The following is a 12,772-nucleotide window of genomic DNA, read 5'->3' as shown; positions in this document are numbered from 1 at the left end:
CAACCGAAGCTAAGTGGCAGAGCAAGACTTTGCGTTGGATGGGTAGGTTGGGGTGCTCCTCACGTCCCTCAGCACACTTACCCTCTTCTCGATCTGCCCACTCATGATGTACCCGCCTTTCACAGCTTTACTTCCATTACCGCACTCACTAATTCGCCCACTCGTTAACTGACCCAGTCTCTGCCCTCACACATTAATTCACCCTGCGTCCAGTTCACGTAGTCCTAAATCACCACCTCATTCATTCACCCTTCCACTCACCCACTAACTGATCCTCTCCTTCACTGGCCCACTCCTTTTTAAAAATAGTTATTGATTTATTGAGTCCAGCAAGTGGCATGGTGGTTAAGGTGCTGGACTCTCACAAGGCTGACCGCAGTTCTTATCCTGGACCTGGCAGCTTGAAAATCATGCTAAGTGTGTGTGCATGAGTGCCCAGATTCCCAGGAGGAGAGGAGAGAAGGGATTGTGGTATGGCCATCTTCCCTAGGGAGTGATTTCTCACTTTCCCTCTCACTGTCTTTCTCTGTCTCTCTCCAGCAAGTGCACATGCCCTTTGGCAAATATATATATGTACATATACACACATATATTTATTGAGAGAAAGAGACAGGGACACCAAAGGATCCCATCACACCACCATCCTTCCCAGCCCTCTAGTCACCCAGGGTCATAGCTGCCCCTGCAGGCACACCTGGCATGTTTGCGTCAGCCCAGGAACCAAACCCAGCGTCTTCCTGTGGCTCCAGCGTCACGCAGGGGCACCCCGCCACCTGTGCCACCATGCTGGGCCTTACTGGCCTGCTCTTGCCCATGAGTGTTACCCAGTCCCACCAACCACGCCAGCCTACAGAGGAGGCCAGCCAGGCCTCTAGTCTCAGGCCCACACTCTACCTTCTCCATGGTGACTTTACCTCCCCAGCCAGGTCAGGAGCCCTCAAAAGTGTCTGCATCGTGAGGACTGGGGGTGTGTGAGAACAAAGTGACCGTGTGTGAGAAACAGGGAAGGCCAGCTGCGTCATTTTCAAGGCCCCATCACAAACAGAAGTGCAGCACCCGTCGTTCAACAATCAAGAATTTCATGACAGTCACGAGAGAGCATTGAAGCAAGCGGGGGCCTGGCCCAGTGCAGCTGCGTGCGCATGCACAGGCAGTGCACCCACACAGCCCACGCTGAAGGAGAGGGACAGGGAGATGGAAAGGGGGACAGAAAAAGAGGAGAGGGGGAGGAAGGGAGCATGCTGCAGCCACCTCTTATTGTTGGGCTGATGCCATCCCCTTTCTTACTCAACTCACCCTCTGTGGTTGATTGCACATTTTACAGAGAAGGAAACTGAGGCTCAGAGGGGAGAATCATTTACCCAAAGTCACGATTAGTAGGTAGTAGGCGCCTGAATGTAAACCCAGGCCTGTAGGGCTGCAAACCTTGTCTCCACTTGCTCTGGGAGGGGGTGGGGTGGAGCGCATGGATGAGACCGGGAATTCAGAGATGGAGTTTCTTCAAGCCAGAGCAGCCAGGAGCTGTGGGGGGTGCGGTGGCCATCATGAGGTCTCAGAGAGCAGGTGAGAGGAATGAGAGGTGAGTCGGCCCTCTCAAACCTGCAGTCCGTTCTACTCCCAGGGTAAGTGGGAAGCTGGAAGGGATCTAGGAGGGGATCCCAGAAGAAGGATTCGAAAGACTGGTGACTGGGGCCTGGGATTTCAGTTTCTAATTCCTGGGCCACGAGGCGGCTCTAGCTCTGCAAGAGCGTTGAGGGTAGAAGTGAATGATTGGGGCATTTATTGAATTAGGGTGTTGGAGGGAGGCTGTCAGTATCTGAGCAGATCGGCTAGAATGCCTGGCTGGGCTTGGCCATGGCTTGAGGCGGGTGGAAGGGTCAGGAGGCATCTGAGTGCCGGTGAGCTACAACACTTGCCTGCAGAATTGCTAACTGAATATTGGTCAATGAGGGCCCCAACAGTTGTAATTAGCGCCCAGGATGCCAGCCAGAAAGCAACAGCCAAATCCCTGCAGCCCCGCCCAGCCCATCCACCAGCAGGGGGCCTGATTAACCATTAACCCCCACCCCTCCCCGGGAGCCTCCACCCCTTTGCAGAGGCTAGGCCCAGACTCCAGGCAGATCCTCCCAGAGGACGCTTTGAAAGGAAGGAAGGCAGAAAGGGTGCCTGGGAGGAGGCCGTGGGAGGGGGGAAGGCGGAGGCTGGGGCTCAGCCCGGAGCCTACCGGCGGGCATCCCAGGCAGGGCAGGCCGTGGTGTGGAGGCAGGGGAGAATGCGCCTCTCCAAAACCCTCGTCGACATGGACATGGCTGACTACAGTGCAGCGCTGGACCCGGCCTACACCACCCTGGAATTTGAGAATGTGCAGGTGTTGACCATGGGCAATGGTAGGTGGGGGCAGGTGTGCCCAGATATGGGAGTGGATCTTTGGCACCCGACTTTGGGATGAGAGGAGAATGACGGAAAGTGGTAGGTAGGTCCTACCGGTCACTCAGTGACCAGAGCCATTCTAGGTGCAGGGAGGCCTGCAAGGGCAACTTTTCAGTAAAAATAGATCCCAGGCATTCCTCCCGGGTCCTTCCAGTCCTGGTTACCTCAAAACTCTTCCTGCTCGGCTTGTCACTAGTAGCAGGGACACGATGATCACTCCCTCTTGGCATCCAGCTCCAGTAATTCAGCCCAACGCCGCCCCTTCTAGAAGCTCTTGAGTGTAGGTCTAGAGAGATGGAAAGTGGTTAGCTGTCCCCAAAGGCAGCAGCTGGGGATCTAATTGTATTTCAGGTGTCTTCAGGACTTTCCTAGGGCAATTGGATGCTAGAGAAAATGGTGTCCTCAGGAAAGCTCTGCTAACTTTGCTAAGAGGGCAGCTCGGCAGGTGCCTATTCATGTGTGTGCATACACGTACAGGTGGGAGGGTGGACCATTTCGGCAAACGCCTGCCTTTAGGAACACGTTTCCACAGCTCGTCGCATGTCTGTGTGCGCGTGTTCTGTGTCAATCCCCATTTCTGTTTGTTCATTGAGTGGCTCTGTGTGTGTTTGTGTCCCTACGGGGTGCCCGTGTTTGTTTTGCTGCTGTCTGCACGCCACAGAGCGTGAGTGTACACGTGTCTGCGGGTGTTTGTGCACTTGTGCTGGTACATGGGTCACTGACCGCGTGTGTTTGTGGATGCGGAGGCTTGTTCGCCCTGTGTTTCCTGCACGTCTGTCCTGCACGGAGTCTGTCTCCCATGTTCGCACCCGCTGTGTGCCTGTGCGCATCCACTGTTCTGGGGGTTCACACTGTCCGTGTTGCGTGCCTGCGCAGACCCGGCTGCAGGGCTTTGAGGTTGCCATTCACCACATGAGACAAACGTCCGTTTGCTTCAGGCACGTTTTGTTGCCCACGCATCTCTACCCAGGTCCGAACGTCTGCCCTCACTGAGACCACCTCTGCAGGCGGGGGATGGTTCTCCTCCACCAGGAAGTGGGGCAAAGGAGGAGGCCAGAACCCAGACATCCTCCAGAGGGCATGGTTCTAACGGGTACCAGGCAGGCCTCAAAGGAGAGGTGGCAGCTGGCAGAGGTCAGCCTGGCACCCGCCTCCTGTCCAGCTGTCAGGCTGTAGCCCCTGCTGATGTCGGAAAAGCTTGGGGCCTGCTCAGCCAAAAAGAGGAGGCAGCAGCAGGCGGTGCGATGGCCAGTCTCACCAGGGGCTCGCCCGCCCCCTGCCACCATGTCGCCAAGCAATCTGGGGCCTGTCACTTCCCCTTTCCTGTCCTCTGTGTCTTCTGTGAGATGTGCTTCGTCACTCAGGGCCTACTGGTTGCCGCGTGTAGGAGTGTCAGGATGCCACGTGAGGTCCTCGGCAGGAAACGTGCTGCAAGTGGCCAAGATGCTGGTGCACTCAGCAGTTGTCATGTGACACCCCCCAGGGACAGTACGTGCTGTCACACTCCTGCCACTGCCTGGCTCTGTGCCGCTCCCGGGGCTGGCTCCTTTCAGAGCTCAGGAATCTTGTATACCCAGGACAGAGGTCAGCCCCTGTCTGGGGTCCCCAGGACAGCACAGCCTCTACATCTGGAGCCCAAAGGCCCTGGACCCCAGTCCCCAATTCCCAGTGAGCCTTCTGACCTGTGTGAATGCAGCAGCACCGTTTCCTCTCTGAGCCTCAGTTTCCTTACCTATAAAATGGGAGTAAATGATACCACCTCCCAGAGCTAACCAGAGGATAACTAAGATAAGACGCCTGAGTGCTCAGCCCTGGAGGCTGCTCCCAGCCCCCACGTGGGTTGTCTCAAAGCACCTGTAAGAAGGGTCCACACTCCCTGCTGGCGTCCGGGGTGGGCTGCGAGTTGGGATTAGTGTGAGGTGGTCCTTCAAATGGTTGCATACATCGTGGGCTGGTGGCTCGAGGGCTCCGAGGATCGAGTGCCCCACTCAGCTCCCGGCCCCGATGCAGAAGCAGTGCAGCGGGGGGTCCTTGCTTGCTAGTGGCCCCAGCAGGCACCCTCTCATGGGCAGCACTGGCATCACGGCTGGACCTCCCATGCCAAGCAGTGGGTTGGCCCTGGGCGAGACCCTTGTCCTCGCTGGGCCTCAGTGTCCTCACCTGGAGAAGAGGAGATGGGCTGCCCTCAGGGGGCGATGGCATACCTGACAGCACCCACCTCGCTCCACCAGGAGGTGGGAGCTTCGTCCCAGCCTCCGCATGAATGGCTGAGTGGTGCAGGGTCAGCTCTCCCTGGGGGTTGGGGAAAAAGGGCAGCAATGCGGCTTAACGATTATCCCCGTTTCCAGGAATAATTCACCAAGTGGAGGGGAGCGCAGTCCTGGGCACACGCTGGAGTCTCGGGAGACATTCGGTCAGGCCGTGGAAGGAGGGAGTTGTGGCGGGTGTGTGTGCGTGGGGTTGGACGTCCTCTGCTTGAGTTCTCCCCGACCGCCACGTGGTCACCAACACTGACGTGGTGCTTATGTGCCGAGCACCTCACGTCCGTTCATTCCCTGAGTCCGCACAGCCCGCCCAGGGTATCAAGCTGCCCCGCATTTCACAAAGAGCCAACGAAGGTGCGAGGAAGTAAAGTCGCCAGCAACGTCATGCAACTAGGTGGCTCGATCTCGACCTGGGCAGAGTTTGTGCTTTGTGCGCGAACCCACAGCACTGTGGGCCTCTGCTCTTCGTAATTCGGAATCAACATAGCTTTCTATGAAAACGTGTGTGTGACGCTCCATGGTTTTGCACATGTATGCATTTTTGTGGGAGAGATGGTCCATAGCATTTATTACCTTCTCCAAAGGGTCTATCATTAGAGGAAGATTTATAATAGGAAGCAATTGATAAGTCTGGTTGTTTTCCTTTTTTTTTTTTTTTTTAATTTCAACAACTAAATCCTTTTTCTTTTTTTTTGATGGGGGGATACTCCTCCTCCCATTTATACAGAGGCAGTAGGTCTTGTCTCTGGGGCAGGAGGTGCCAGATCCTGCCATGACCCTCAACGAGGGCTCCAGCGTTCTCTCCCAGCCTGGTCACTCAGTGAGAAGGGAGAAGACAGGATCAGGTTCCGGGGAGAAGCTGGGGGATGTGTCTCTTCCGCAGCCCCTCTTCCCTACTGGGAGTCTGTATGGGTGGATGTGCCCAGGAGGTGGCCAGGTTTTCATTCTTTCCTTTCAAAGCGGGACTAGCAGCCTCCACCTTGAATGCCTCTGAAAAGCCAGTGTCACAACCATCTCTGATTTGTAGATGCAAAACTGGGGTTTTGGCCAAGTGACAGACCCACGGTCACCCAGGGAAGGGCTGATAGAGCAGGAACAGCCCCCAGGTCTGGCTGAGTCTGAAGTCCTGGAAGGGTCCCCATGGGGCTCATACTGATTTCTGCCTTCCCGCTCTCCCTGAGTCCTTACTCCCATCTCTCTGGTGTAGACACGTCCCCATCAGAAGGCACCAACCTCAACGTGCCCAACAGCCTGGGTGTCAGTGCCCTGTGCGCCATCTGCGGGGACCGGGCCACGGGCAAACATTACGGCGCCTCGAGCTGTGACGGCTGCAAGGGCTTCTTCCGGAGGAGTGTGAGGAAGAACCACATGTACTCCTGCAGGTGAGGACCCCGCATAGGGCCCCCCTTCTCCAGCAGGGAAATGGACTCCCTGCAGCTCATGCCTTGAGGGTCCGTCTTCCCCCAGAGGCACTTGCCCTTCAAGGCTTTTCTGGTTGTTAGGTCCTGTGGGCTCAGGGGGGATCGTCTGTTCCAGGAACCCCATTTACTGGCTGTAAAGCTCTTGGCTGCCCTTCCCTGAGTGCACAGCATGTGCCAGGCCCTGTGTTGAGTCCTCACAAGCATTTAACCTTCCACAGGAGCTGGCTGTGTTTTTCTCATTTAGCAAATGAAAATTCAGGAGACCTAGGTTCGGCTTCTTCTGAAGCCTCAGAGAATAAGCCCATCCTCAAACCTGGTGCTTTTTCTGAGACAAATAAGGGAGTGGTCCCAGGCCTTTCCATCTACCCCAGTGGCTTCTCAGAGTCTTGGCTATCCTGCTTTCAAAAGTATCTCCCGTTCTGGATAACAGCAATAATAAAAGCTTAGAAGCTGCCGATTGTAAGCTCTCGGCATATGAACACACCATGCCATGCCGTGCCCCATCTGCACTACCTCTGTCTCCTCTGCCTCCCAACCCGGGATAGGTGCCATTACCGTTCCCACGTTATAGTTGAGGAAGCTGTGGCTTTGAGCGCTAGGCATTCGCCCAAGGTCACCCAGTTTGAACAATAGCAGAGCCAGGGCTGACGCGCAGGGCCCAGCCATGACCACTGTGCAGCACCGCTTCTACTTCAGACACTCCCCACCCCTCCACCTCTCCACCCACACCCATACCCACAAGAGACTGATGTGGACCAGAAGCCTGCTATGGACTCGGGTTACTATGGGACGTGGTGGAAATAGCAGTGCTCTGGCACTCAAGAGACCAAAGGGTCCCAAGGCAGCACTACTCCCAGCCACCTGAGTGACCCAGAACCACATGTTGCCTTCTCTGAGCCTCAGTTTCCCCATGTTTAGCAGGATGGGGTCAGACTCTTAGACCATCCATAGAACCTCTCTAGCTCTTGGTCAATTAGCATGAGGGCTCTGGGATGGGGCAGAGCAAGGAGGCCGGGGTCAACCAGATGGCCAGAGTTCTAGTCCATCTTAAGAGGGAGAAGGTGGTCTCTTCTCTATCCAACCATCCAAAGCCCTCCCCAGATTTAGCCGGCAGTGCGTGGTGGACAAAGACAAGAGGAACCAGTGCCGCTACTGCAGGCTCAAGAAGTGCTTCCGGGCTGGCATGAAGAAGGAAGGTGAGCCCCAGCCCTCCCCCTGCCCCTGACTGCCCCACCTGTACCCATGGCTCCCGACAGTCGTTTACAACTGGAGCCATACTTTATGACTCTGTGACAGGCCCCAGCGTGACTGGCTAATGGCTGAGAGGAGGGAGGGCCTGGAAATCTGACCATAGGGAGCGGCTGGGCTTGGTCTTGAGAAAGCTTCAGAGAGATAAGCTCCCACTCTCAACTGCTCGGGCTCCCAGCAACCACCACCCTTGCTGCCACACCACCTCAAGGTGGCCACCGTTGGGGGTCTTACTTAACAAGACAAACATCCAGAAAAGCAGAGCACATGACCTTGCAAACATCTCAGTATCTACCACTTGGACTTCACAAGTGGGGACAGCGGGGTGTGCTCTATTCCCCAGTTTCCTAAGCTAGGGGCAAGTGCCCAGTTCTCCGGTTATCATTCTTGGCTATCAGGTGGCTCCAGAGTTTTCCCATTCTGGAAAATGAGAGCAAGGCACCAGCCTGTCTTGGGTGGAGGAGGATGGGAAGACCAGAGCACAACTTTCATTGAGGTCTCGCCAGGCCCCATGCTACCTGCAGGCAGCAGTCACTGGGCTAGGCTTTTTCCGGGTTTGAAGCTTGTTTCATTCTCATGACAATGCTAAGGGCTGGAACTATGACTGTCCTCCCCTTCCATGGAGCCTAGAGAGACCCAGAGTGGTTAAACAACCTGCCTGAGACCTCACAGCTGGTCATCGGACGAGCTGAGGTTTGAACCCAGAGCTTCATGATGTTTGGAACACACTTCAATGCTGCCTGCCTGTGTGCCCATCAGACCCCCCAAGAACATTTAAAACTGTTTTTTTGGCCCAAGTTCAAGAAGGAAAAATCTTCTTACGGTCCTCATTCATCCTCTTCCTTTTTTCCTACTCCTTCTTCTTCAACACCTCTCACCTTTTTGCAGGGTATTTTGTTTATTAACTTCTTCCATAAGATATGCAGAGAAAGACAGCCCCCCTACCAGGCTCCCACGCTGAGACCCACCTGCAGCCTCAGCCAGCCTGGATCATGACGCATACAAGCTTGCCCAGTGTGTACAGGGGACCGCAGCTTGCTCCCTCGAACCTTCCCATGTGGCCTCAGCATTGCAGAGTGTTACTGTGTGCCTCAGTGACTGGCCTTTTACCATTTCTTTCTTTCTTTCTTTCTTTCTTTTTTTTTTTTGAGAGGTTTCTGCTATAGGTCACGTGCACTCGCCATAGAGAGACAGAGAGACAGAAAGCAATAAATCACCCCCGGGGGGATGACCATGCCACAATCCCTTCTCCTCCATTCTCCTCTCAGGATCTTGGGCATGCACACACACGTGCCCAGCATGAGTTTTAAGCCACTGGGTCCAGGACTTGAACCACAGTTGACTACATGGGAGTCCAGCGACATAGCCATTACACTAACTGCTGGTCCTGGTGACTGGCCTTTTGAACCACTTTTCAAAGTAACCTGCATTTATTTTCAAATCTCTTTATTTCCTTTTCCCCTAAATCACCTTTCCCAGCTCTGGGCAAGCCCCAGGTTTTCAAATCTAGCCTGCAGTTTTGCCATACCAGCCAAACCCTCGGTCTGGTCCTGGATGGGCACGTGCGTGCGTGTGCACGCACAGTCTGTCCAGAAGCAGGAACCTGGGACCCAGCCTGCCCTGGGGTTGACTGAGAAAAAAAGGAAGTAGGCTTTGGCGGCTCTGCCTCTGAGCCCCTGTCTATTCTGCCCCTTCCTTGGAAATATCTTCCATATCTCATCTCTACAGAGTCTTGCTTTGACCTCAGGAGCACCGTTGGGAAATCTAGGCTTGCTGATCCTGCTAAAGGAGTGGGTGGTCTCCAGGGTCCCTCTGCTCCAAGCACATGATTCTAGCCAGCAGACTGCAGTGGTTTTGCAGGCAGAAGCAGGGCTTTTCCAAATTGCCAATGCCCCTCTCCACACCCAGTTTGCAATTGGGTCGAGCCTCTGTCTCCTCCAAGCTGAGAACCATTTCACAGGATGAGATGTGTTAGAACAGGATCAGGATACATGCACGGACAGTTAGAAACATGAAGAAGGCCTAGAACAGAAGCCACGGGGCTTGGTGATCTGTGGTGCCACTACTCAGTGCTCTAGCATCCCAAGAGCCTGAGACGTCAGACACTGATCATCCAGAGGTACTGTGCAGAGGGCATTGTATTCGAGCGAACGACTCTCTCATGTTGAAATTTCAGCCTTGTAACAAGCAGGTGGGAGAGGGGTTGGCAGCCCACCTGAGCATAAGGTTACCTACCTAGGATATGCGTGGCCTAGTCCTGCCTTTACTCGGGTCTCTTGTGGTTTTTTTGTTTTGTTTTTGCTATAGGATGCATGTGCTCTCCAGACAGACAGAGAGAGATAGAGAGACAGAAAGCGAGAAATCACCACCCGGGGGGGGGGGGATGGCCATGCCACAATCCCTTCTCCTCCATTCTCCTCTCGGGATCTTGGGTATGCATGCACACGTGCCCAGCATGAGTTTAAGCCACCAGTCCTGGGACTCGAATCGTGATCGACTACATGGGAGTCCAGTGACATAGCCATTACACCATCTGCTGGTCCCACTCAGGTCTCTTGTTAAACCTTCAGAATCATTGTCACCTGTGGAACTTTACCAGTTTCCACCTATCAGGGCTCTGGTTTCCCATCTATAAAATCAAGAGTTGGATAGTGAGTCCTTCTGGCTCTGGGTCCAGCTAAACATAACTCATTGACCTACCTATACAAGTGCACACCACCATCAGGACATGGGTGTTTGTCCCCTGGTCCATCACTGAGCTGACATGGAGCAATAGGTCCCTTATCCCAACTTTTAGAAGAGGAATGAGCCCCAGGACAGTCTACCTTAAGCTCAGCCTTGAAAATAGCTGCTGGCTTCTTTGCCCCGGGGAAATTAACATTCTCCAGGAGAATTGGAAAGGTGGCTGCTAGCAGGCGAGTGTGGGCTAGTGAATGCTGGTGCTTATTTGCATGCCTGGGTTAACTGGAAGATCATGACACATGTGAATGGGTGAGTGTAGGAATGTTTAACTGCTGCTGTTATTAAACCCAGTAAGTAAAGGTATTTCTAGTACCTCCTAAGTCTTCTAGTCCCCAGCACCCCTCCTCTGCCTGATGGGAATTCCCAAAGCCAGGAAAAGTCTCAGTGGAAGCTTCCCTGATCAGAAGAGCTGGAGCTAGTTTCCTTTTTTTTTTTTTTTTTTTTTTTCACCCCTTGGTGACCTTAGGAGGGTTTGGGGACTGAAACCCAAAAGTGGTTTCTTGGGGACTGGAAGACATGAGTTGGAAATATAAGACTTATAGAGAATCTATATGAGGCCATCAAATCTACTCTCTCCCCACTCTACAGATGAAGAACTGTGCTCAGAGAGGTGATGCAATGAGTCGGGGCGGGAGTCAGGAGTAGAGCCCAGGCTCCCTCCAGCTGGGCAGACACCGAGCTCTCTGGATTGAAATTTGCAGTGATGAGTTTGGGAGGTACTTTCTGGTCCAGATTCCTGAAACTTCCTCTTAGCTGCAGGGAAGGACTCCTCACGGGCCTGTATGCCTCGGCCAGAGGATATTCCCCAGTGGTCCAAAGGAGGGCACCTTTAGAGGATCAGAGACTCTAGGGAAACTTGGGGTTCAGTGGACAACAGTAGGCAGAGTCTTACAACCGGGTAGGGAGAGCAGGGACTGTCCGGCCTCAGCTCTCAGGCCCAGGACCAATATCGGGCTCCTGACCTCAGCCAGGAAACTCACCAGGGCCTGCAGGAGGTGCGGACTGGTGATGGGCTAAGGGCCATCTGATGGGACCTTCCTCGAAAACTCCAACCCAGCCCCCATGGGCCCCCTCAGGAGTTCTCTGGGAAGATGTCTCATGGCTCTGCTCTGCCCAGGTGGTTAATATTCACTAGAAGTTACATTAGGTCCCCGGCCCTGCTAATACTGAGCAAACATTTGGAAACCAGCATTCCGTGACTGAGCTCGCGCCGGGCACTGATAACGCCAGCCTAACCTTGAGGAGCCCTATCCGCAGCTGCTGACAGCAGCCCTTTCATTCTGCCCGCCTCCCACTCCACTCAGCGCCCTGACGGGTGTGGACTGCTGGCAGACCCGCTGCCCCTGCCTGGGGAGGGTGTCGGCAAGTGGGAGGGCCCAGTGGCACCGCAGGGCTGGGGAGTGGTGAGCCGGGCTGGGGAGTGGTGAGCGGAGCTGGCTCTGTCCAGGGTGGAGAAGTTCTGGGGGGGGGGAGATTCCTTGCTGTGAGTCTCTGTATATCATACCTGCCAACTCCCAGGCTGGGTTTAGACTATCTGACTTTCCTCCTCGCATTTTAACAATGCGTGACAGAGAGAGACCAATGAACAGCCAGGACGTAGTGCCCCATGGAGAATTCAAGAGCCTATAAGAATTAGCACTTGTCTCATCCGGCGTCTTCTTTGGCTCACTCAGCAGGCATTTACTGAGCACCTACTGTGTGCTGGGCTCTGTTCTAGTTGCCAGGGCTACCGCGGTGAACAGGCATGAAGCTCTGGCTTTCTGGAGCTCCTTTCCCTTCCTGCTGAGTAACAGACAGTGCAGAAATGGACCAATCATTCTATAGTAAGAGCTTAAATTAAACTACGGCACAGTTGGGCCAAGCAGCTGGAGGGACCGCAGCATCAGAATGCACGCCTGGCAGGTGGCTGAGGTGGTCACGCCTGCACGGACACCCGGGTGAGGTGAAGGAGCAACTAAGCCAGGGAAAGGGAATGCCAGGCAGCGGGAACAGGGGTGGCAAAGGCCCAGAGGGCGAGTGGGCGGATGTGTGGAACCAGGAGCCAGGCTCGATGGGGATGGATATAGAGCCTGACAGTAACATTTTGTTTTGTTTTGTTTTGTTCTGTTTTGTTTTGTTTGCTATAAGGTACAATTGGAGAGGAAGGACCCCCCCATGAGGAGTTGGGAGTCAGGGAAATGTGGATTTTAAACAGCAGCGAGGGACATGTCCCAGGCGTGTTGGGGAGGGGGTCCCTCTGTCTTCTGAGAGGACTATGATGGGAGAGGCCAGGCCCCAGGCAGGCAGGGCCTGTGAATTCAGGGACAGACGGGTGCGTGCAGGTATAAACGAATGTGGGATGTGAGATACAGAGGTGCAGACTCCTAGGCTTCCGACCTGAGACACTAGAAGAAAGAGTGCCAGGCAGAGCATATAGATGGGGACGAGGCTGGAGAGAGAGCGCAAGCTCCACTGGCACACAGGAAGCGAGGGGCAGGCCTTGGGCAGGAGCCTCGTCCTCCCTCCTTCCCACATCAGGAGAGCCTCCTTCCACAGCGAAGCCTCGGACTCCAACCCATGGGACCAGGGCAGCGGAAGGTCCACCTTATATCTTAGGCCAGGACTGACCTGGATGGGAGTGGGCAGGAAGTGAACAGAGAGGTCAGGGCAGGGCACATGGCTCCTGCT

The 12,772-nt window shown here is 54.6% G+C and overlaps 1 protein-coding gene across 5 annotated transcripts in view; it reads left to right on the top strand.

Annotated features, from left to right (window-relative positions):
• HNF4A (hepatocyte nuclear factor 4 alpha) overlaps positions 1 to 12,772 on the top strand; it is a 63,045-nt gene that overhangs the window by 31,146 nt on the left and 19,127 nt on the right. Inside the window, exons 1-4 of one of the 5 annotated variants that reach the window (XM_014587497.2) lie at positions 2,109 to 2,387; positions 4,779 to 4,874; positions 5,902 to 6,076; positions 7,217 to 7,311. In XM_014587497.2, coding sequence (XP_014442983.1) covers positions 2,273 to 2,387; positions 4,779 to 4,874; positions 5,902 to 6,076; positions 7,217 to 7,311 — 481 coding nt within the window. In that variant the 5' untranslated portion in view covers positions 2,109 to 2,272. Of the gene's footprint in view, positions 1 to 2,108; positions 2,388 to 4,778; positions 4,875 to 5,901; positions 6,077 to 7,216; positions 7,312 to 12,772 lie in introns of those variants that run through there. The other 4 variants (XM_014587498.2, XM_006147568.3, XM_006147569.3 and 1 more) reach the window with 4 other exon arrangements.

This window comes from Tupaia chinensis, unplaced genomic scaffold, assembly GCF_000334495.1.
Source record: "Tupaia chinensis unplaced genomic scaffold, TupChi_1.0 Scaffold000216_1, whole genome shotgun sequence".
In the NCBI taxonomy this organism is placed as follows: domain Eukaryota; kingdom Metazoa; phylum Chordata; class Mammalia; order Scandentia; family Tupaiidae; genus Tupaia; species Tupaia belangeri.
The sequence above is the reverse complement of the archived record's forward strand: the minus strand, read 5'-3'. Positions and strand labels throughout refer to the sequence as shown.